Genomic DNA, 24,406 nt, shown 5'->3' with positions numbered 1-24,406 from the left:
CATTTGGTTTTGGTGAATTTTTTTTTTTATTGTAGAGTCGAGATCTTGCCAAGTTGCCCAGGCTGGTCTCAAACCCGAGCCTCAGGCAATCCACTTGGCCTCCCAATGTGCTGGGATTACAGGCTGAGCCACCGAGCCAGGCCACATTTGCTCATTTCATGACTGGTGATTTACAAGCACACCTGGCCCACACTGCGCTGAGTGTTCAACAATTTTTGACCAAAAATGCCTCACCTTCTCTATTCACCCAATCTCTCTGTTTCCCTGGATGAAAAGAGTCCTCAAAGGGAAACGTTTTGCTGATATGGAAGAGGTAAAACGAAAAGCAGCAGAATCACTAAAAAAGCATCCAAATTGATGAGTTCCAAAACTGTTTTTGAGCAGAGGAAAAAACATCTCAATAGGCATATTGCATCAACGGAGAGTACTCTGAAGGTAACTAAAGTTTAAGCATGTAATAATAAATACACAATTTTTAATAAATAAATTCTGGGGTGTTTGGGGTACCCACCGTATGTAGATATATATTTATACTGCTTTGTTTTGCTTAAGTCAATATTTTCTAATTTAACAATTTTACTCTTTTTTTTTTTTTTTTGAGTTGGAGTCTCACTCTGTCGCCCAGACTGGAGTGCAGTGGCCGCTCCCGGCCACCGCAGCCTCGACATGCTGGGCTCCGGCGATCCTTCCGCCTCAGCCTTCCGAGTAGCTGGAATTACAGGCATGCACTACCACGCCCAGCTGATTTTTTTATTTATTGTAGAGATGAGGTCTCGCTGCCCAGGCGGGTCTCGAACCCACGGGCTCAGGCAATCCACTCACCTCAGCCTCCCAAAGGCGCGGGATTACAGGCTGAGCCACCGAGCCCGGCTAACAATTTTATTCTTTTAATGATTTTTTTCAGCTTTTGAAAAGTTACTTTCTTAGTAGTTGCAGCACATCTGCAATATCAATATATGCATATATACAGATTTTATAAATGTAAAACTTTACTCCAATATAGTTGTATTTTCTCTTTTTGTGTTCTTGTGCACATTAGCTCTATATGTTACAAATCCAACAATATATAGTTGTAATTGTTACTTTGTATCATTTTATGTCTTTTAAAGACTCTAAAGAGAGAAAGAGCAAGCTATATATTTATAGCATTTCTTTTATTAGTCTTCCAATTTAACTTTGCTGGCTCTCTTCATTTGCTCCTGTGGATTTGGGTTACCAACTAGTGTCATTCCTTTTGTCCAGCACAGCTTTGCTCCCATTCACCTCCTTTGTGCTATCATCATTAAAAAGATTACATTTCTATATATTACAGGGCCAGTGATACAATTGCCTATACACATATTGCTTTATGTAATTTTTTAACAATCAGTGAAGAAAGGAGAAGAACTATACATTTACACTATCTTTTGTAATTATATAACTACCTATTCTAGAGCTATTTACTCATGTGGACTCAAATTACTGTCTGGAGTCATTTGCTTTCAGCCTGAAGAAATTCCTTCTTGAATGAGTCTACTAACAGCAAATTCTTTCAGTTTTTGTTTATCTAGAAATGTCTTCATTTTGTCTTAACTTTTGAAGGATGGCTTTGCAGGGTATAGAATTCTTGGTTGGTGAGTTTTTAAAAAATAAATGTCAGCATCTTGAACTTGTCATCCCACTGCCTGCTGGCCTTCATTGCTTCTGATGGGAGGTTAGCTATTGATCTGACTGGGGTTGATCTTCCCTAAGAGTGGGAGCAACGAAGAGTGGGGTACAGTAAGGAAAGCCAGGTGGAAATGGGAAACCTGTGAGCTCTTGGCTACTGTCACCTGTAAGTTAGCCTCTGCACCGGGGACCTGTGGATGCCTGCCCCTTACATGGAGTTGCTGTAGCCTTCACTGGGATTTGGAGAGAGAAGAAACCCTGGGTTTTTTTCCCCACACCCATCCAAAGTGGTGCTTCCATGTGTTGACCTGGGAAAGGGGGGAAAGGAGCTGGTTTTGGCTCAAGTGCCACAGACTCCCATGGTTTTTACGGAGATTTAGTAGATGTTCTTCAATACAAGATGTCTGTTAATCTGTTGTATCCCATTGGACAATTTTCAGAGGGAAATTTTAAAATGGTTTCTTTTTAGTAATTCTCACCAATTACCGTAGAGCTTCTCACTTCGCTATCCTGTAAGAAGATCTCCTATATTATATTTTAATATGTTTAGTTTCAAGCACCGTATAACATATATATGGACAAATCATGTTTTTCTTACATAATTATTTGAAGCTAAATTATACGGCAAACATTTATTTTAAATGGGTAAAAGTAAGAAATGTTTCTTTATGTTTTATAAATAATATTAACGATTGTTTCCAAATTAATTTTAGCTAGTATTTAATAATATACTTAATGAAAACAGTTTTATTTAACATATCTAGCATATTAGACCTGTGATTCTGTGTATCTTGTTACTTAGAGGTTAATTTTTTAATTGAATTAATTACAGTTTAGATAAAAATCTATGCTGAATAAACAATAATACTCATGGAATGTAGATATTTTAAGACTCCTAAGGGTGGGACGTGAAGAACTGAAGTATGCATAAGACTGATTGGGTCCCAGCTAGTAAATGAGACAGCATCTGAGGCCTGCCCAGTTGTATGAATTAAAATGTCACTTTCAGTTAGCAGGAGACATAGCACCAGAACCTGTGTCTCCTAACCAGCATTCGACTCCATCAAGAGGAGATAGAGAGCCGGGCTCGGTGGCTCAGCCTGTAATCCCACGCCTTTGGGAGGCTGAGGTGAGTGGATTGCCTGAGCCCGCGGGTTTGAGACCCGCCCGGGCAACAAGACCTCATCTCCACAATAAATCAAAAAATCAGCCAGGCGTGGTAGCGCATGCCTGTAATTCCAGCTACTTGGAAGGCTGAGGCAGAGGGTTTGCCGGAGCCCAGCAGGTCGAGGCTGCAGCAGCCGGGAGCGGCCACTGCACTCCAGTCTGGGTGACAGAGTGAGACTCCAACTCAAAAAAAAAAAAAGAGGAGATAGAGCTGAAATGTTCCAAACATAATGATGGTAGAGAGAATTTGCAACCTAAGACTGATAAGTAATTCATCTGGACTCTCACCAAGGTTTGCCATTTGTTGTTGTATTTGTTTGAACTAAAAATCACCGGAAAGAGCATGTGTGACCCAGTTGCCACCCTGCAGCCTGCCTTGACAGGATGTCTGCCTTTTAGAGGATTAATGGGGATAGACTGGTTTGGAAAATTTTTCTATAAGGTACATTACAGGAAAAAAATTGTAAAGGTATTTGCAATATTACCATTTCTGGCCTTCTAAATTGAAAAAAAAATCAGTTTTATTTGTATAACTAAAATTAAGTGTGTTTCTGCCATAAAAACATTCCTCCTTTGAAAACTGTGGACATTTTTATTATTGCCACCTTGTATTTTGTTGCTTTCTTAGTGTGGGTATTTACTGTTATTGAGAATAACAGACTTAATTAAGGGCACTTTTAATCCAAACAGGACCACGTTTCTCCTTATCCACATAAAAGGCACTCTCAGGCCTATGGAGAGGGTGGTGGTGGTGCCTGCTTTCCTAACCCTTTGGCTTCTGTCTGTTTAATGGTGGCACGATGTCATCAAAAAACCCAGTTGATTGATCTTCATTATCTCTGGTTAATCAGAGGTTCACATTCATCTAAATTCTTTGTGTTCCCATGTAGTAATGTTATTGCCTACATAGAAGGAGTTCTCATTTTAAACAAGGAAATCTGACTGACATCATAGTGCATGAAAAAATTATCTTTGGTCCTAGTACCTTTTTTTTTTTTTTTTTTTTTTTTTTTTTGAGTTGGAGTCTCACTCTGTCGCCCAGACTGGAGTGCAGTGGCCGCTCCCAGCCACTGCAACTTCGACCTCCTGGGCTCAGGCAATGCTTCTGCCTCAGCCTTCCGAGTAGCTGGAACTATAGGCATGTGCTACCACACCCAGCTAATTTTTTTTTTTATTGTAGAGATGGGGTCTCGCCAAGTTGCCCAGGCTTATCCCAAACCTGTGGACTCAGGCAATCCCCTCACCTCGGCCTCCCAAAGTGCTGGGGTTATAGGCTTGAGTCACCACGCCTGGTGGGTCCTAGTACTTTTTAAATTCACAATAAATAATAAATAAGATGTTGAACTGAACAATCCCTTCAAGCACATATGACTTTTAGTATTGGAATAGGTTCCAATGAATCCTTAAATGTAGAGAACATTTTGAGTCTGAAAGAAAAGAAAGGGTTGTGGACATAAGAAATAAATAGGTAGAAATAGCGAAAAAGAAAGGTGCTGGAGGGGGCTTTTATTTTAGAAAATACTGATTTTCATAAATAATTAAGTTTTTTATTTACCTTTTATTCTACCAGAAATGTTATCTTTTCAGGGCCCCAAAAAGGAAACAGATAAGAGGCAATAACCTTAATTGACCCGAGAATGGGTTTAGTTTAGCATGAAGCAAAACTACCTGACAGCGTCACTTGCTTCCAAGCATGTTTCCCTGAAGTGTGAAGACTTCTTTCTCCAGTGGTGCAGTTGAATGGTTCCCATGTACTTCCAGCTCTCCCTAGGCCCTGATTTCAAAGCAGTAATGTATTCCTTGAGCCTTTTAGATGAGACTTTTAGATTAAGACCCTCTTCTAAAGGGTTATCCTTGGCATGGCTTCATTTAGAGTTTTCCCGGTTAGGAACAGATTGACTCTGGAGCCAGACTTCCTGATTCACATGCTGGCATTGCCACTTACTAGCTATGTGGCTTGGGACAAGTCACTTAGCCTTTCTGCTCCTTAGTTCTCATCTGTAAGATTGAGATAGCAACTAGAATTAATCTCAAGCAGTTTTAAGTGTGAAATGCCCTATTTGAACGAAGTAAAGTGTTTCGGAATGCTGTCTGGCTCATAAGAAGTGCTAAGTGTCAGGTATTTTTGTTGTGTTTGGGTTAAGCACCCCTCCTGGGTGCACCTGCAGTACCCCCTTTGAGAGAGCATTCACCTGTTCCATGCTGAGCACTCGACTGGGTGCTGCATTGTTATACAGGTCTTGTTTCTCTGCTGGCTCTCGCTTGGGAGGTGAACTAGAGACATCCCTGACAAGGATGGCTCCTGGTTCCATCGTTTCTCCTAGCCCATTACAGTGACTCACGCGTAGTCAGAGCTCAGTGTTTGCTGGGTGCAGCTCTAGAGCTGACGCGTGAGGACTGGCCTCACTTTGAAATTTTCAAAGACTGCCTCACACCAGAGAGCAACGCATTCCTATTTCACAGCATCTGCATGCTAGACTCGTGTTAGAGAGGTGGAGATGGGAACAGAGCGTAGTTATGTAGATCTGTTGTAGAACTTGGGGTGAACTTGGATGTCTGGCCCGTGATTGTTCTACTGTTTGCCTTCGTGTAGTTCCAGCACAGTAACTACAATTCTGGAATGTGCCTTGGCTTCATCTCAACTTTTGAAGAAATGAACGACTTGGCCAAAGCTAAGGGTGTTGTCATTACCTGGACCAGTCCTGGAATGTATAAACAAGACAAAGGGGAGCTTCAGAGATGAAGCGAGTGCCTCTCGTGATGGCTGAGGGCTCGCTGCCTTTGCAGCTGCAAGAATAACAGCCACAGAAGTGCGGTGATTCCGCAGCACATGCACCAGGATGAGCACCATGAATGTGTGCCATAGACTGTGTGTGCAGGAATGCATGGTGTTTGCCTGGATTATAGTGCTCATGAAAATGGGTTTTCAACCTCTCGAGGGACTGTTAAAATTCTTACGAGGTTAAAAGCTGAGAACTAGAATTGCAGTTTTGAGGATCTGAGCCCTAAACACCTTGAGCCTTATTTTCTATGGTCTGCCTAAAAATAGGATGGATTATGAAGGCTGTTCAGCCTTCTGGTCTTTGGAAGTCTAGAAACATAATCTGGCTAGACTCAGTGGCTCAGTCTGCCATCTCAGCACTTGGGGAGGCCGAGGCAAGTGGATGGCCTGAGCCCGCGGGTTCAAGACCAGCTTGGGCGACTTGGCAAGACCTCGTTTCTACAATCAAAAATCAGAAATTAGCCAGGCATGGTAGTGTGCACCTGTAGTCCTGGCTACTTGGAAGGCTGAGGCAGAAGGATCACCAGAGCCCAGCAGGTTGTCACTGGGGTGGCCGTGAGTGTGCCACGGCACTCCAGCTTGGGCAACAGAGTGAGACTCCGACTCAAAAAAAAAGATAAATAAAAAAAAGTATTATAATCTATTTGAAAAGTAAGATAAAGTATTTTCCTGAATAAACACATTAAGTCTTTTAAACTTTAAAAATTCAGCATGTTTTTCTTAGGATACGAGCACATCTCACCTGAAATATGAACAGGCAGGAGTAGATTTCTACCATCCCTTTAATGGTCTCCCAGATGATGTTGTGGCAGTTTTATAAAGGCACCGTCAAGGTGCCTTCTTGATAGTAAAAATGTTTCGGGGTATGCCAGTAACCGACAGGCAGACCAAACGCATACAGCAGCAGAAGAAAGCTATTTACAGGACTCTCAAAGGCCAGGACTCTCTTCTGGCATCTGGCTTTCTCAGGGAGCAGGGAGATCAGGGGGACTTGGAGAGGGACCAGGTTCATAGGGATGGATGGAGCCACTGCTTCTCCTTAATTCTGTCTTTAAGAAAACTCTGCTCCTGGTGCTTGAGGTTTTTTTCTTCTGAGGGTAGAATTAGAATGCTCTCAACATATGGTGTCCAGAAATCCTGGAAGTCTTCTGGAGTTTCTATGAAGGATGCCAAATATTCTAGAGATTGTGTCCCAACGCCAGAGCTTCTGTTTATGTAAGCCACCAGCTTTGCCGTTCTTGTGGGCCCTGACAACACTGACAACCCTGCCAGTTCTCCTGAAGGATGTGGGCGGATCAGTAACAACCCATCTGCACCTGCCCTTAGCCCGGGAGGGCAGCGTTATTATTTTACATACACAAACACTTGCATGCTGAGTACCGTTCTTTAAAATCCGTTGAATAGCAATCGGCCACAGCAGGAGACCAGATTCTGCTCTTGTATCCTTGTTGCAAGCATGCACAAGTCACAGTTTCTCCAAGTCCCAGGCTTGCTCATTTCATCCAGATGAAGAGTCTGGAGTAGACCAGGTTTCTGAAAATTTCACATGCACGGTCATTCACATGCAGGTCTGGATGGGGTTCAGGAACTTGCATGTCTGACAAGTTCCCAGGGGATGCTGATGCTGCTGGTCCTTGGACCACACTTTGAGTAGCAAGGGACAGAGATGTTTGCTACTCCGTTCTCCCAACCATCCTAGGATGTAAGTATTTTCAGTCTCATTTATAGACGAGGAAACAGGACCAGCTCCAGCTAACACAAATTGCAGGGCTGGAACCCAAACGTGGGTCTAACTAGCCTGTGAATTTAGCCTCTATAAAATGTGATACCGCCTCCCATTTTCTTCTGGGATTTGGAAGAGAAGCTGCAGTTCTCAAAGGTGTGTAACCCACTTGGTAGGGAGTAGCTTAGCCATTATGAAAATCTATACTACCATAAGTGTAGACTAATATGTAATTCTTAAAGAAAAGATATGTAATTCTTTGTTTTCGCATAGAAGAAAAAACCTATAGTGACATGGATAATGTATAAGGTAAACTGAAGTCTGTTAAGACAGGGTATATTGCTGCATATTAGGAAGCTATTTTAAGACTGTATAATTTAGACTATTTAATAAATTTGTAAACTACCTCATCAGCTTGCTAACTCCACGGAGTCACACATTTTTATATTTGCTGACATTTCTACCAAACAATGGGGCTGACAGAGCGTGTGCCGAGCGTTTACAACTCTACGTAAAGATTTCTGTGTTGTAGTGTTTTAAGTGCAAAGGACACATTAGTAAATTATTCCATGTCATAGGCTAATGCCCACGAACTATTTTGAGTGTGTGGGACCATAAGGGTTGTGTGCTTTTAAAATCCTCATTCATGGGGAAGTCAGATTAGAAGGGTAAGGAGTCGATGTGATACCCCATCGCTCACTTGAAGATGGGGGAGGCCACATGGAAAGGGCCTGAAAGTGAACCCCAGCCAACAGCCAGCAAGAAAACAGGACCTCAATCCTACAGCCACAAGGAACTGCATTCTGCCAACAATTTGAAATAGTCCAGAGGCAGGTTTTTCCCAGAGCCTCCAGAAGAAAATGCACCTGGGCTGACACCCTGATTCTACCCTTGTTGGGCCCTAATCAGAGAACCCAGCAAGCCCACCCAGGTTTCCCAACTACTGTACAGATAATAAATGGGTATTGTTTGATGCCACTAAGAAGTTTGTGGTAACTTGTTACAGAGCAACCCTCAACTGCCTCCACCCCCTAAACTAGCTAAACAAGAGTAGTTCCTCTTGTGAAGTAATAAACATATGGTAATATGTGTTGTTTTTTTTTTTTAATTCTCATTCATGATTTTAAGCATAATAAACTTACTTTAAGCCGGGCTCGGTGGCTCAGCCTGTAATCCCGCACTTTGGGAGGCTGAGGTGAGTGGATTGCCTGAACCCGCGGGTTCGAGACCCGCCTGGGCAACTTGGCGAGACCTCATCTCTACAATAAATCAAAAAATTAGCCGAGTGTGGTAGCGCACGCCTGTAGTTCCAGCTACTTGGAAGGCTGAGGCAGAAGGATCGCCAGAGCCCAGCAGGTCAAGGCTGCAGTAGCCGGAAGTGGCCATTGCACTCCAGTCTGGGCGACAGAGTGAGACTCCAACTCAAAAAAAAAACAAAACAAACTTACTTTAAAAGTACTGTTTTGTTTTCTAAAGGCCAAATTTCAGGGCTTGATTTTTATTTGGAAAATTTCATCTCAGAACAAAATTTTACAGCAGTCATAAACGTCAAAGAATGAGAACTTGTAATGGACAGAGCCATTGATTCTTAACAGGAGATGTATTAACAGGCAGACAAGTCATGTAAAACGGCTCCAAGAGCCTCGTGGCAACATGTGAAGATGTGGAATCTTTTACATGGCTTTGCAAATTAACACACCCACTTAGTGCCCAAAAGAAATCAGGCAATCAGGCTTAAAAAAATCAAAATAAGTTCCACATCAATCCACTGACACCCTTTGGCTAGTTTCGGGGGAATTTTGTCCTTTTTCTTGTTTTGTTTTGTTTTGTTTGAGTTGGAGTCTCACTCTGTCACCTAGACTGGAGTACAGTGACTGCTCCTGGCCACTGCAACCTCGACCTGCTGGGCTCCGGCGATCCTTCCACCTCAGCCTTCCAAGTAGCTGGAACTACAGGTGTGCACTACCACGCCCGGCTAATTTTTGATTTATTGAAGAGATGAAGTCTCGTCAAGTTGCTTGGGTGGGTCTCGAACCCGCAGGCTCAGGCAATCCACTCACTTCAGCCTCCCAAAGTGCTGGGATTACAGGCTGAGCCACTGAGCCCGGCGACTTTTGTCTTTTGACTGTTGGGTAATTCTAAGCTCACCGCCTGTGGAGCAGAAGGATGGATGGGTGGATGAGAGCATCCAAACCAGACTGCCCAGGGCCCCCCGCTCCTAACCTACCTCTTCCCAGCTGTTTGACCCGTGACAAAGACTCACCCTTTCCAGATTCAGTTCCCTTATCTGCAAAGTGGGAACAAGAAAAATGTGCCTCACAGGACTGGTGTGAAAATAAAAAGCTATACAGTGCCTGAAAGTGCCTAGCACGTAGCAGTAAACCTTTATGAATGTTCATAAACGCTAACTTTCTGCTGAAGAACTGTTAAAAAGGTATTTCTAGCTCTTCAAGTGATCTTTATCTGTTGTGAGTAGAAGCACCCATGGAGAGGAGGGTACAGAGGGGAGAGGCAGAGGAATGTGACCAAGATGCCATGGGATTAGATCAGAGACTGGGACCAAGCTAGATGCTAACCGTGCTCATGAATACCAGAGCAGATGCCTGTGTAGCAGAGCACCCCTTTGCCCCCCAAATTTTTTTTCTGAAGCTAATGAGCTTCGAGTAGCCCCTGAGCCATTAGCTTACAATTCTTGGAGTGATTAAAAGAAAACTGAAATCTCAGGAATGTCCCCCCATCAGATCCCTGCCCCAGGCTGCTGCTTTGTAGCCTTTTGGAGTTGAGAGGCTCTGGCCACCTATGCAGATCTCAGCCAGGAGCCAATCCTTAGAGCCTTTTCAGTTCCTTAAATAAGTGACTACCTACAGATGGAACCAAAGAGGTGTTCCAACCCCACAAAAACACGAATCTGGAGCATTACATCAAAGATCTAGTGTCTCTTCTCCTAAGGACTTAGTAAATATTTATCAGATGGATTAATGAACAGGACATCTTTATAGAGGAAACCTTGAAGATGTTGTCAGAGTCTCAAGTCCTTGGTGCTGACAGCAAGCCTTGTGAAATTGTATGTCTTCGGTAGCCCACCTCACACCATGTTCAGAGCCCTGCTGCACGCGTGGATGCCCCATCCAGCTCTGAGACATGTTACGTGCTGTACACGACTCACTTTAGTAGAACCAGTCGTCAGCCCATTAAAGAAGCAATGTGAAGACGAGGAGGCAGGAGAGAGTTCTTGAATGCAAACTTTTTTACACTTCCACACCTGTGTGTTCAGCAGGGTATTCTCCCACACCCTTCTGTTGCATGAGCTGCCATGTCCTCTGAATTAAGGAAGAAGAAATATTACCACCTATCAGTTAAAAAGCCCAGTGATGCTCCTGCTGTCAAGGCCAGCCAGAGTGAGCTGTCTGGGAGGGCATGAAACCTTGAATCATGACTTGACCTTCCAACTTTCTTCCTGAAGCGTCCTCTCAGGTAGTGCTTTAAAGGGAATCAGGGCAAACTTTAAGACCACCACCTGGTGAATCCAAGCAGACAGCCTTCCGGTAAATGCTGAGAAGTGCTGTGCCTGTTTTGAGCAGGAAACATGGGACCCACATGCCAAGTCAGCCCCCGTGTCGTGTCCCCAAGACACTGCCAGGCCAGGTGCACCCCAGACACCCATCCCATGGGAGACTCAGCCAACTGGCAGCATGCTGTGTGTGTGTGAGGTGTGGGCAACATGTTAAAAATAAACTTTCAACCATACAGTCAAAAGTTTTAAAAGTGATTTTTTTAAGTGAATTGAATAGTAAGAACATCAAAGCAAATTAACAAGAAGTGTAATTAAGATTGGTTCTCAGCACAGTGGCTCATGCCTATAATCCCAGCACTTTGGGAGGCTGAGGTGAGAGGATTGCCTGAGCCTGCCACAGGTTCAAGACCAGTCTGGGCAACTTGGTGAGACCTCATCTCTACAATAAATCAAAATATTAGCTAGGCGTGGTAGAGTGCACCTGTAGTTCCAGCTACTTGGAAGGCTGAGGTGGAAGGATCACTTGAGCCCAGCAGGTCGAGGTTGCAGTGGCTGTGAGCCGTGCCACTGCACTCTAGCCTGGGTGACAGAGTCAGACTCTGACTCAAAAAAAAAAGATTGACTCTCATGACCAAAATGTCCAGTGATAAGAAAGCCTGCCAAACAAAATAAGTGTGTTAAGACACATTTGAATACCCTGTGACCATTAAAATGAAAAAAAATATTGATATTAGAAAAATGCATGAAGTATTCATTTAAATAATGTCAAACCCCAAAGCGGGCCATTTGCAACCTGCTTTCAAGATGTAAATATGTCCATCAGCAAAGGAAAGAAGAGGTTTTCAGGTCCCATGAAGTTGACTAAATCTCTAATTTTGAAAAACGAACTTGCATGACAGTCATAGACCAACTGTGAGTGTTTCTCTATAGCGACTTGGTATCAGAGTGATCCAGTCATCCTGAGTAAGCTTGACTAGCAGGTGCCATCACCGGACAGCTAGCACCCCTGGCTTCCAGGGACAAGGGGAGCTGGAAACCAGGGAGGCTAGCTTGAGATGGGATCAGTTGCTAATTCTTTCTGAAGATGGCTTTTCTCTGAGGAGTGACTCCAGTCACCCAGAAGGGTGACTCTGAGAAGAAATCGGGAGGGAAAGTATTACACAGGGAGGAGAGATACATTTTTAATTTGGAAATTGCTCAAGAAAAAGCGCACCGTCTCACTCTGCCTGTGCAGACATATATGACTATTCATTTCCTTGCTGAAATTCTCCTGTTCCCTTTCTTCACGGGAAACCTCTGAAGACTCTTCTTGGTGAGTCTTTTGTTCCATTCCTGCCTCCCATAATGAGAACACGAGAGAGTGATGTCTTCTGGCCAACCTGAGGACCCGGTGGTGACATCAGTGCCTAGTCCCTGCTGTCACGCCCCAGGTGACACACCCGGGCCGACAGCTAGGACTGGCTGTGGACGTCACTGTCCTCGTTTCTAATGCCGGTAGTCACCAACAGAGTTTAGTTTTGCTTTGACAACTCCTCCTACAGCCAAAACTATTGTTACAGCCCACATGTCATCCCTATTCACCCTAAATAAGGAGAAACAAAGGCTATTCTGGGCACAGGCGATGCCTGTGGCTGGGGTTATTTGCAGTGTTCCATGGCACACTGCCCTTTTCACTGTGGCCAGACTGCGACAGACATGCAGCCTGCCTTGAATTTTCTTCACACAGCCTGGGGGCATCCGAATGCACGGGGGATGTTTCACATACACAAAACAAACTGTCTAGACCTGGGCGGGGGGAAGACACTATGCTTGCACACACAGAAAAAAACAAGCCGGGAGCAAGCTCCCTCCTGAGCCGTGTCTCTGCTTCATGTTTGAATCGCCTTTTCTCATTACTGGAATTCTTTTCTCGAATTTCCGAGCCTTATAAGCCAAACTGCCTGGGAGGATCGAGAGTCCTGACTTTGAAGGATTCTCCGCGGTGCGTTTGTGCTGCAGACATTGAGAAATAGCGATGAGAGTGCGCGAGGGGCGGAAGGGAAAGCCGAGGGGGCGGGAGGTGGGGAGCGGAGCATGCAAGCCTGTTTCCCGCCGCGGTTATGACCCGCCAGTTGCCAGGGCAGAGCTCAGCTGCCAGAGTCAGGAGAGACGGTGGGAGAGGACAGCCTGGCTCCCGGCAAGGAGCGCAGTGGCTTCCCCAGAGCTGGACTTGCGGCGGGGGCTGGCGTGAGGCTCCCTGCCTGTCGCCTGTCTGCCTCGGTAAGCACCCTCTTCGCTCCTTCCGCTCTGAAAGCTGCCAGCAGAGATCAAGGGGAGAAGGGTTGTGTTGAGATTTGTGGATTTCCCCCTCCCTGCCTTGGCTGGTTGGATATTTGCCTGTTAGGAGTATTGGACGAGGTAGAACGAGATGAGCCATCTAGCTGCGGTCTGCTTGCCTGTGTGTGACATGTCTGGGTGTGAGGCCAGTCCCAAGAAGTGCAGACGGATCATGGACAGATGCAGCTGTGAACAGCACAACACCGGGTAATCAGCTGGTCTTGGGATGGAGACCCTGGACTTACTCTCTGCTCAGTGACACAGCAGCGTCCTGCGACCGAGCTCCTGGTTCCTGTGGATGGCAGTTGGTAATCGGTAGCCAGAGCCTGCGGCTGGAGCCCCAGCATTTGAGTCTAGCACCTGGGCTGGGTCCTGCTGGTACAGTAGGGAGAGAGTGCGAGGCAGACAGAGGCACACACACACCCCCACTCTCACACACTCTCCCATACCCCACGCTGGCTATAACTGCAGCTGTGAGCTGCCTGGAGCAGAGACTGCCGGAAGCCAGAGGGATGCTTTGAACTTGGGGGGGGCTGCGTCAAGGTTGGACTCCCAATTGCTGAGGACCCGAGTATGTCCAGTGACCACCCGAGCAACAGCACACAGAAGGAGGCCCCATTCAAAGACCTGTTCTTTAAAAAAGGTACATTTCCAAAGGCCCGCTGTAGGTGATGCATGCTTCCTGGGGTTTGCTGGGGTTTTTCTTGGAGTTTGGTCTGAGGACAGAGTTGAGGCGAGGAGAGCTGTTTCTCGAGAAGTTTGTCTCTGCCTCAGAGGGGTCTGTCGACTCAGAACATTTCAGGGTGGGCTCCCTCTAGGAAGATGCATTTCAGGCTCTTTCTTCTCCTTTTGAGTCTGGTTGCCCCTCTTGGAGGTGTTTATACATAAATCATACAGGTTTGTCGCTTTGGAGTTTGGGATTTTTTTTTTTTTCAGAGTCTCTGTACACAAGGCTAAAACCTCCCCTGGAAATTCTGTTACTCACCGACGGGTACTTCCCCCCCACCCCCCGCCCGAGTTGTTGGAAACAGCATTTTAAAGGAAAGATGTATTTCTCACGATATGAGTGGTTCATGGGATAGTTTCTCAGGCCATCCGTGTAGTGGCAGTAGCTATTAGGAAGGAGAACTGTGCCTCTAAGAGATGGGAGCCCAAGAAAGGGACAGGCAGACAGACTGACTGTGGGATGGGAACCTCAGAGGCCACCACTCTTCCCTGTCAAGAAGAAGGTTCCATCTCATGTGCAGCTGTATTTCTTCTGGTACACTTTCCTAAATTAATAATGTGGAGGTGGAGGTGAGGGTGGATTTTAAATGAATCCTATAGGGGGAATTATGGCTTTATGTATGTATATTTTTCCATTTATAGCATGGCGGAGAGAGAGAGAGAGAGAGAGAGAGACTTTTAAAAGGTTTGTAATTGCACTTACTCCTCTGCTGATTTTTTAGCAAATCCTGTCAGTCATCTCTGCTTGGGACATATTTAGGTAAATTTCTTTCTAAGGAGATCAGTAAACTCTAGATCTTAAGACGTGTGATGAAAAGTCATTGTATTGGATGAACGCTTGGGTCTCAGTAGATTAAAAAGCCGTCACTCTAGCCGGATGGGTTCACAGAGTCTGCATTCTAGGGATTCCTTAGTCCATCTAATCGTCGCTGCTGCCCGCCTGCCAGTGCCATCGGAAACACCTGGCCTTGGGCTGGCGTCAGACAGCCGGGCCTGGGCCACACCTGCCCTCTGGTTTCACCTCCCCACCTACAGATCAGAGGTATCATCTCCCAAGTTTATTATCATGCAAAATGTTTTACATACATATATGAAGATAGACAGGATACATAAATAGGTAACTTAAAGCAACCATGAGGCTCTTTTTCCAGGGATAGTTCACACCTCCTTAGAACAGTAATTGTTGAACAATTGTTGCAACATAGGAAAACCTTCAGCAGAACCTCAGTACCACTGAGGTTGTCAGGAAGTGTCTGGTGGAATATGGTTCTGTGCCAGACACCGTCCAAGCAGGTGAGGCCACCAGGGTCCCTTCCTTCTTAGGGCCGCTGCGCCAACTTCTGTGAGGAATACCAACTTTGTGTCGGGCACTCACACCCTGCTGAGGATACCGCAGCCGAACATGGTGCTGTCCCAGGGCTTCTCTATGGGAGAAGAAGGCCAGAAAATGGACACTACCGAGACAGTGATACGTACCGCGACGGGGTTTAGAGGCACGCAGGGAGCCCCAAGGTTGTGAACCTGTCACCGGGGGCTTAGGGAAGAGCTGATAAAGGAAGACAAGGCCAGCCCGTGACACCAAATCTGGGTGTTTCTGTGGGTGGCTTTTTCCCTTTGGGCCGTTCTGTTTGTTGTAGGATAAAGTAGACTAGCCAACCCACCTCCAGGGAAAATAAAATTCAAAATGTATGATGGAATCAGTAGGATGATAGCTCTTATTGTTTTGCTTCTAAACTTCAAGCTGTGAAGTCATTCTTGTAACACAGGCTGCATTTTCCTCCTCAACCATGGTGTTTAATGAGTGTGAATTTTCATTCAGCCATTAAAATCTCCAAGAGTATTTTTATACTAACAGTTCACAAACTCGAGGCAATTATAGTCTAAGTAGATTCCAACTCCTGCCCCCACCCCATCTTCCTGCCACCACTGCCGCCCAGTCTCTGTAGGATTTTGGAAAGAATTTACCAGCCTTTAGGAACATTCAGCACTCTAAAAGTGTCACAGAGCCATAAATAAAGAGTAAGACACCCCTGAGGCTGTCATCTTATCACCACGCCTGTCTCTGCTGAGGAGGACAGAGACAGGAAAGAAATGCAGACAAGAGTTCACTGTGCAGAAGCCAAACAAGCTCAGCCACCTATTGGAGGGTCCACCCCTGTGCCCCAGCTGTAGGAAGAGGAGAGGAGGGTGTGCTGGGGAGGGACTGCCTGGAGGTGAAATTCTGCAGCAGGCTGGCCTTGGTTCCTGGTGCTCCAGTCGACCCTAATGCATAGAGGGTTGCAGTGGGGGTGCTGTGTGGGAGGTGACCGTGCAGGGCGGGGTGAGGGCTTCATGGGCAGCGTGCAGCCACTTCCGTGCCATCGTCGTGTGTCGTGTTCTGCTTGGCACCTTTTCCGGAGGCTGCCAATATGTTTACTTGGCCTGGTGAAAGGCAGGGGCAGGCATAGGAGGGGCCCCGGCTGTGCCCACGGACCACGGCAGGGTCTTTGAGGGCAGGCGTCACATATTTGGAATTTACAAATAATTAAATGTTTAGAAAATAGGCCTCCTATGAAGGATGATATATCAGTGGAGGAAAGACCCAATAGAAGGTGGTGTTAACCACCCCACAAATAGAAATGAGTGTTATATTAGGAGCCTAAGGTGGTACAACCACACTTCCTCGGAGTTCTTTAAAAATAGCACAGACACTCATGCCTCTAGCATGATTCAGTACAGTTCCTCACTGAACCAGGGAACAGACCGACAGACTTCACACAGTTTCTTCCGTTCCTGTAACTCTCCACCGTGCAGCTTGGAATTTCCTGGAGATGCTTCCACAAAGAGAGAGAGGCCACCATCATTGCTGTCACTGTCACTGTTGTGCAGTAATAAAACAAGATGTTGTGATACCTCCCTGTAAGTTTTAGACTTGATTTATTTAAACATTTTTTTTCTGGTATTTGGACTGCAAGGACCCATCCCTGATAGTACCATGAACTGCAGCCCTCCCTGGAAAAGGAAGGAATGGGAGCATGTGTGGCCTTACGTTCGTTCTCTCCTTGCATGCCCTGCTTTTTGGCATTCTTTTGTGGACATCCGTAGCTATTGAAACCAAGGAAAACTGACCAGTGGTTTATGTTCAGAATCCACAGGCCCATGAAATTTTGGAAACCCCAGGGCATCCTATTGTTATCTCAGAATGCTACCATTTCTGCCAGTTTTATTTTTAAGACTTTCTGTTTCAACCATTCTTCCAAAATTCGTCCTCTTTCAGCTTCGGTTCCCACCACGGCACATCTCGCCCCTCCCCTGCCGCGTGAAACACCTGCAGATGTGGGTCGACTTCTCTTGTCTAAAGCGAATGGGAGGGTGTGGGAGGACAGGTGTGTGGGCGGGGTTGCTCACACACCCTTTGTGAGCTTGCAGTAGGGCTTGAGGGGAAAGGTAACTTCGGTGCAGGACTCCGGGGTCTGGATATCACCGTGCTTGTTCCCGAGAAACCTCTCTGTTTACTATAGTTTTTACTTTGAGAATCCACCGGACCCCTCTTGGGAGAGTATTTGTAGGCCCGAAGAGAGTAAAACCCTCATGTTTTCTGGTTGGTAGTGTTCTTTCTCCCGCGACTTGAAGACTAGGAAGTGATCTGTTTTCATTGACGAGTTTTGCTCAGAATCCAAAGTGAGATTCTGCCTCACCTGTGGGCCCCGCCCCAGGCCCTGATACCACAGGGTAGGGCCTCGGGAGCCCCACGGTCCATCCTGACCTGCAGCCAGGAACTACATCGCTGCTACAGCAAGCTACACCTTGACTTGGTAGGATGGTGGCCTCTGGGACTGTGTTTTCCTGGGGTCCTCCTTGCCTACAGGAAGGGCTGTAGTGGTTCAGGCTCTTGTCAGGTTACTGTTACCCCAAGGCACAAGCTGGGCATCCCGCTAGGCCATTTGACTCGGAGTGCAACCCCCTGGAGACCCTGTTCCTGCTTCCATCCACAAAGATACCTGTGGCCTTTGACCCACTCCAGACAAGTTCCACACTATTCCAGTGCCTGTGAACCCCCAGGGCTGCTGGGTCTTGTATGCCATGGATGTACCTACCACAGCTGCACATGACTCACACGTATAACCTCAGGGCAACAGCACGGATGCGGGCATCCTAGCAGGAACAGGGCAGGTCCCGTGAGTGGCGGGTTTGCAAGACAACCGGGGCACTCAGCCTGGGAGCCAGCAGTCTCCTTTAAAGAACAGTGGTGGGGACTTCACTTTTAAAGAGTAATGCCATGCGCTGTTTCACACAACTGAGCTCTTTCTCACCCATGCTTGAGCTTTTATTTATTTATTTATTTATTTATTTTGAGTTGGAGTCTCACTCTGTCGCCCAGACTGGAGTGCAATGGCCGCTCCCGGCCACTGCAGCCTCGACCTGCTGGGCTCCGGCGATCCTTCTGCCTCAGCCTTCTTAGTAGCCGGAATTACAGGCGCGCGCTACCATGCCCGGCTGATTTTTTTTTGATTTATTGTAGAGATGAGGTCTCGCTGCCCAGGCGGGTCTCGAACCCGCCGGCTCAGGCAATCCACTCATCTCAGCCTCCCAAAGGCGCGGGATGACAGGCTGAGCCACCGAGCCCGGCTTCATGCTTGAGCTTTTAAATAAGATATTGGATCAGAAGATTCATGCCTTTCAGACAATATAAAATTTTCCGTGTGCTGTCTCAGACCAAAAGAAGAATAAAGTCTAGAGCAAACAGAGATCCAAACATGAAAATACGAACTCCACAAATCTTAGAAGAAAATGCATTTTTAGAATATCAAAGAAGGCCTTCCTAATTGAACAAGAAGGTTTAGACCGTAAAGTAAGAAGACAGTATTTGATGGCATTAAAATCTGTATTATCTATAGAGAAACTCACAGCAGAGTTTAAAGAATGACAGACTTGGGAAAAATATTTGTAATACATATAACAAAGACTTGTAGCTATAATGGATAAAGATTGTATTTTATAAATATAGAGAAATAAATAAGAAAACTAAATAATCTACTCTGAATAAATACAATTGTAAAAAAGAGAAATAAGTTACTGTCATTATAGAGAAAGATCTGAAATTACCAGTAATTGGAGAAATACAAATTAAAACAAGATACGTATTTTTGCCTGTCAAAATGGCACCAGTTAAAAGGGCGGTTCTGTGGTGTTAATGAGAGGGTGGGGAATGTGACCTCTTCCTGGGAGAGCCTGAATTCACAGAGCCTTTTCATTAGACAAGTTCTCAGGAACTGTTAAGTATTGAAAAGTATGATGCCCTTGGCCCAGAAATTTCACTCTTAGGAATCTTTCCTACAAGTGTACTGAAAAGCGTGTGCCAAAACACCCACGTGTACACATGTTCACACATACATGTACACTCATATACAATCTTTTGGTCATAATAGAAAAAAAGAAAAATAGCAAAAACAGCTGAACAGCCACCCACTGGAGAATGTCAGTTCCAGGATATCAGTATTGTGAAATAGATACACAAGGAGCAGGGTCTGCCTGTATGTGTCCTTGTTTAAAGATGTCTGTATGAATTAAGTAAAAAACGGAAGAACAATGTATTTGTTTTTTTAGTTTTGTTTTTGTTTTGTTTTGAGTTGGAGTCTCACTCTGTCGCCCAGACTGGAGGGCAGTGGCACGCTCCCGGCCACCTCAGCCTCGACCCGCTGGGCTCTGGCGATCCTTCCACCTCAGCCTTCCAAGTAGCTGGAACTACAGGCATGTGCTACCATGCCCGGCTAATTTTTGATTTATTGTAGAGACGAGGACTCGCCAAGTTGCCTAGTGGATCTCGAACCCGCGGGCTCAGGCAGTCCACTCGTCTCGGCCTCCCAAAGTGCTGGGATCGCAGGCTGAGCCACCAAGCCCGCCCAGAACAATGAATTTGTACAATCCTTCCACCAATGAAGAAGAAGGCCCTTGTTCGGTGGGCAGATGAAGGTGCACACAGCAGCTGGTGGTGCTTCCCCCACGGTCTGGGGCTGGGTGTGGCCCAACGGTGCTGGAAAGGGAAGCTTGTTTACACCGTACTCTATCCCGTTTAAGTTTTCAAGTTTTTATTATTTGTATAGTAAAAGTCATTTTCAACTGAGATATAAATATATAAACAACATTTCGAGACTTACGAAAATATGATTTGCTTCACCACAAATACTTGTCTGCGCAGCTTTCCGTATTCAGGAAAAGATGACCTAGGAGGACTTCCTCCATCTGTGAAGCATGAATTCAAGTTAAGAATTAATTCATCTGAGGGCCGGGCTCAGTGGCTCAGCCTGTCATTCCAGCACTTTGGGAGGCCCAGGCGAGTGGATCGCCTGAGCCTGTGGGTTCGAGACCAGCCCGGGCAACTTGGCGAGACCTCGTCTCTACAATAAATAAAAAAACTAGCCGGGTGTGGTAGCGTGCGCCTATCGTTCTGGCTACTTGTAAGGCTAAGGCAGAAGGTTCACCAGAGCCCAGCAGGTTGACGCCGGGGTGGCCATGAGTGTGCACTACACTCCAACCTGGGTGACGGAGTAAGACTCCAACTCAAAAAAAAGAAAAAGAAAAAGAATCAATTCATCTGAGGACTGCGTGCAGGACCCTTCATTCCCACTCCCATCTTCACTTTCCTCTTTCCGTGGTCATAAAGCAGTGATGTTTTCTTGAGAAAAGAAAACATTTGTAAATCCCGGGGTGTGTGTTAACCTGAAAGTTAATTTGTGAATACTCTGCTGTTTATCCACAAGATAAAATAAGCGTTGGTTGAGCAAGGCATTATTTGGGGTCCATCTTCTGGTCAACGTGTTCGCTGTCTTTGACCCACACAGAATGAACTTCCTGCTTGCTCTTGTGCACATCCCTGGGACGATCACCCTGGGGCTGGTGGCTGCCCCTGCAGGCCCTCAGGGCTCCCTGCAGACGCACTAGGAGTACATTGCAGCCAGCGCGGGCCTTGTCCTGTTCACAGTGGCTATCCTTGCAGCGAGCCCACCAAGGACCAGTCCCAGAAGCGTCTCTCGGCCTGGGCATGCTCCAGAGTCATTTATCCACTAACCTCTTGGCGATGAACCACTAACCTGCCTCTCGTGGCAGAAGGGATGAAGCAGGGAGGCATGGCATGGCGCAGGGTCAAGACCGGGGTGTCCCAGACACAGACAGGTCATGTTCAGGGAGTGTCAAAGCCTGTGTTGACAAGGGTTGACAAGCATGTCACACTTCCCTCAGCCTGTGAGGCCACATTTACATCTGTACCCCAACTGCAAAGGGCCCAAGCTCCAGCTTTCTGACTAGGAACAATTTCAATCTTCTCCGGGAGAATTGAAAATTGTTGATAAGCCCTGGGAAGGCTTTGGGGGGGAACATCAATGTGGGGGTGCCCTAGGGGCTTTCTCTTTGTAGGAAGTAGACTCTTAAGTCCCAGGACTGAGCAGGGCTGAGCTGGGCCCTCCGGAGTTCCTGCCCCTCAGTGGTCAGACCTTGAGGGCATCCCAGAGAGCCAGCATCACCAGGAGCGCCATACAGACTGCCAGCCTCTAGAGTGCTCAGGGTGTGGCCGGCTGAGGCGCCCACATCCCCTGGGAAGAGTGCCATTCCCGCCAGACTTTCCCCACCAGCCGGAGGTGCGCAGGCAAACATCCTGGCTCACCGGGTGGCAGCCACAGTTCACATCCCCCACACGTACCTCTCCATCTTCCCAGGTGGGCCCAGAGCCAGCTTCCTGTAGGCCCAATGCTGAGTTCAGACTGGCCCAGTCCAATGGGCACCGTTGGTCATCTTTGTCCCTAGGATATGTGGGGTCTGAGAGAGTGGAGGACGGGGCCGAAGGGTAGGATGGGGAAGGACCCAGAAATCCGCTCCATCCAGCCTCACTGCTGCTCTGCCTTTTTCCCCATGGGGTAGACGGCAGATGCACACAGCTGTAGCGACTGAGGGAGGGCGCCACTCAGCCCCTGCCTACGTCACCCAGGTATGAGTGGATGCGCTGAGAGATATGCCCGCCCACTGGGCTCTCTGGAGTCCCCAGCCCTGCTGCAGCACATGTGTGCACGTGTGTGTGTGTGTGTGTGTGTGTGTGTGTGCGCGCGCGTGTGCGTGTGCTATGAGTTTGAGGCAGTACTGCAGTTGACAGAGTTCGCTCCTCGGTCTCCTGGCCTTCATCATACTCCCACCAGAGTTGTGCACTGCCACCTTGGGCAGAGAGCCTGTTTCCTACCCTTGGACGGGGGTCAGACCCATCTGCCTCCAGTTGCAGCCCTCTGTGCCATGACTCTGGAAGTCTCTTTGCCGTGCTGGACTCACGGGTGAACTGTGTATCAACAGCATTTAGAAAAGCTTTGGAAAGGGTGGTGTCAGACACTCAGAGGCAACCTGACCACTCCACAAACACTGTGCCTGCAGGCATGAAAGCAATGCACAAGTGCGCCTTCCCACTTGCCTGAAAGGCACGGCCTCTGAGGGAAGGGGCCTGGCGCGGTCTCTGTAGCAGCATCATCGACTTTTTCTTCAGTGTCCCGGTTCCTAGGGGAATATGCTTTGAGAAACTCAACAGTGAAGATGGGCTTAACTTTCTTAGAGACGTGGCACTGGGAGAAATAGCTTCATCTTTGAGAGACTCTGTCAGCTTCCCTGAGGTGGGGACAGAGGGTGTCATCTGGCAGGAAAGGGGCTTTGGTGACCGGAGCCCTGGGCTTTTTGTACCCCAAGAGAAGGCAGCGTCTGAAGGCCTGCCCTGTGCAGGGGGTGACTCATGCAGCCAACCTGCCTCGGCCAGCACGCTGACCTGGATTTCGAGTTCTCACGTGGGCACTGGGGACGGTTACAACCTGTGGGGCCAACAGACACGTTTTCTCAAGGCTCTCGCGTTATACAACAGCAGAGGCAAGGTTTGTGAAATGCATCAGGCTGAGCACCCTCACTCTCAGACCCCCCACTCTTCTGGACGTTCTTTGAATGTCAAAGTCTGCCGAGGGCCTTGAGCACCGGGCTTGAATCCAGCATCATGTGTGGTCAGAAGCACAGGCTCCAAAATCCCATGACCCTAAGTGTGTCTCCAAGTGGGTTAATAGTTTCTCTTTCCTGAGGTCCTCACAAGGATCAGATGTGTGTAGGAGACCTCCCTGGCCTGGGAGCTGTGAGGGGCGGGACCTGGAGAAGTCAGGCCCAGAGGACGGGCAAGGGCCAGGGGGGCTGGTCGCTGATGCCGTCTCCCGTTCTCTTGCAGCGGAGCTGGAGTTCGCGCAGATCATCCTCATCGTCGTGGTGGTCACGGTGATGGTGGTGGTCATCGTCTGCCTCCTGAACCACTACAAAGTCTCCACGCGGTCCTTCATCAACCGCCCGAGCCAGAGCAGGAGGCGGGAGGACGGGCTGCCGCAGGTGAGTGCCCCGGCGGCGACGGGCTCCCAAGTCAGGCAGGTGCATCCAGGGCGAGGATGCCGGCCAGCCTCCACCCGCCCGCTGCAGTTCGGGGCTGTGAAGCCTCTCTGTTGACGGTTAGCATTCAACAAAGCGCACGCATCACAAGTGTTCGGATCCGTGAATCCCCACAGGCAGAACACACTCATGTGACTAGCCCCTGGTCAAGAAGGAGACACGGCAGTCCCGAGAGCCCACACGCGGACGCTTCCAGGCGCCCCCTGAGAGGCTCTGTCTGTCAGATGAGCTTTGCTGGTTGCTGTGCCTGGGTTCTCTCATTTAACATTAAGTTCCCGAGATCCACCCGTGGTGTCCTATAGAGATCCGTCTTAAACTCGGTCCTGGAGGTGTTCCGGTGATGATAACTCATGTCACTAACGGTGTCAGCAGTGTTTAAAGGAGAGCTTGGGGCTGTGGGAGCCTCCTGGGGACAGGAGGATGGGGTTGTGCAGAGGTGCACACGGATCAACCACAGTGAGGCCCTGAACTTAGGCCGTTTGGAGGTTTCTAGCTCTTTCTTGCCCTGAGCCATCTTTCTCCCCTGGAAAATGGAGCACCGATATTCAGCCAAACTGCTTGCCGATCAGACCTGGGAAAGTATGAGCCGAATGTGGTGGCATGTGCTTATAATCCCAAATACTCAAGAGGCTGAGGCAGGGGGATTGCTTGAGCCTAGGAGTTTGAGGCTGCAGTGAGCTGTGATCACACCACTGCACTCCAGCCTGGGTGACAGAGCGACACCCTGACTCTAGAGAAAACAAAACAAACAAAAAACCTGAGTGACGTTCTGTCCTGAGTCTCTCTTACCGTCTGTGATTCCACTGGCTTTCAGGGAGAGGTTTAGGAGTGGTGAGTGTAGGCAAGTATACATTCTCGGCGGCAATGACGGGTGAGGAAGGCAAAATCCCATCACACTCAGCTCCTGCAGTTTGCTAAGCAGCAGGCGAGGGACCTTTACGGGGCACCCCTTTTCAGGACCAGGGCTGTGCGACACCTGATCCTGCCATGACTTAGAGAGGCTGTGATGGGTGTGGGCTTAGCCATCCCAATGGGTGTTATGGATGGCAGCCAGGCCTGGGACCCCTGGCACCCCTCTCAGGAAGGCAAGGTGATGCTTTGGGGG

At 47.5% G+C, this 24,406-nt stretch overlaps 1 protein-coding gene across 6 annotated transcripts in view; it reads left to right on the top strand.

The window, feature by feature from the left end:
* LDLRAD4 (low density lipoprotein receptor class A domain containing 4) overlaps positions 1 to 24,406 on the top strand; it is a 269,988-nt gene that overhangs the window by 213,863 nt on the left and 31,719 nt on the right. For 3 of the 6 annotated variants that reach the window (XM_008071472.2, XM_021719255.1, XM_021719252.1), the window contains one exon: positions 23,090 to 23,244. In XM_008071472.2, coding sequence (XP_008069663.1) covers positions 23,090 to 23,244 — 155 coding nt within the window. Of the gene's footprint in view, positions 1 to 13,058; positions 13,093 to 13,610; positions 13,793 to 23,089; positions 23,245 to 24,406 lie in introns of those variants that run through there. The other 3 variants (XM_021719254.1, XM_021719250.1, XM_021719253.1) reach the window with 3 other exon arrangements.

The sequence above is a fragment of the Carlito syrichta genome, unplaced genomic scaffold (genome assembly GCF_000164805.1).
Source record: "Carlito syrichta isolate Samal-C Ts95f unplaced genomic scaffold, Tarsius_syrichta-2.0.1 Scaffold314337, whole genome shotgun sequence".
NCBI classification, from domain to species: domain Eukaryota; kingdom Metazoa; phylum Chordata; class Mammalia; order Primates; family Tarsiidae; genus Carlito; species Carlito syrichta.
Note: the sequence above shows the minus strand (reverse complement) of the source record. Positions and strands in the feature narration are given on the sequence as shown.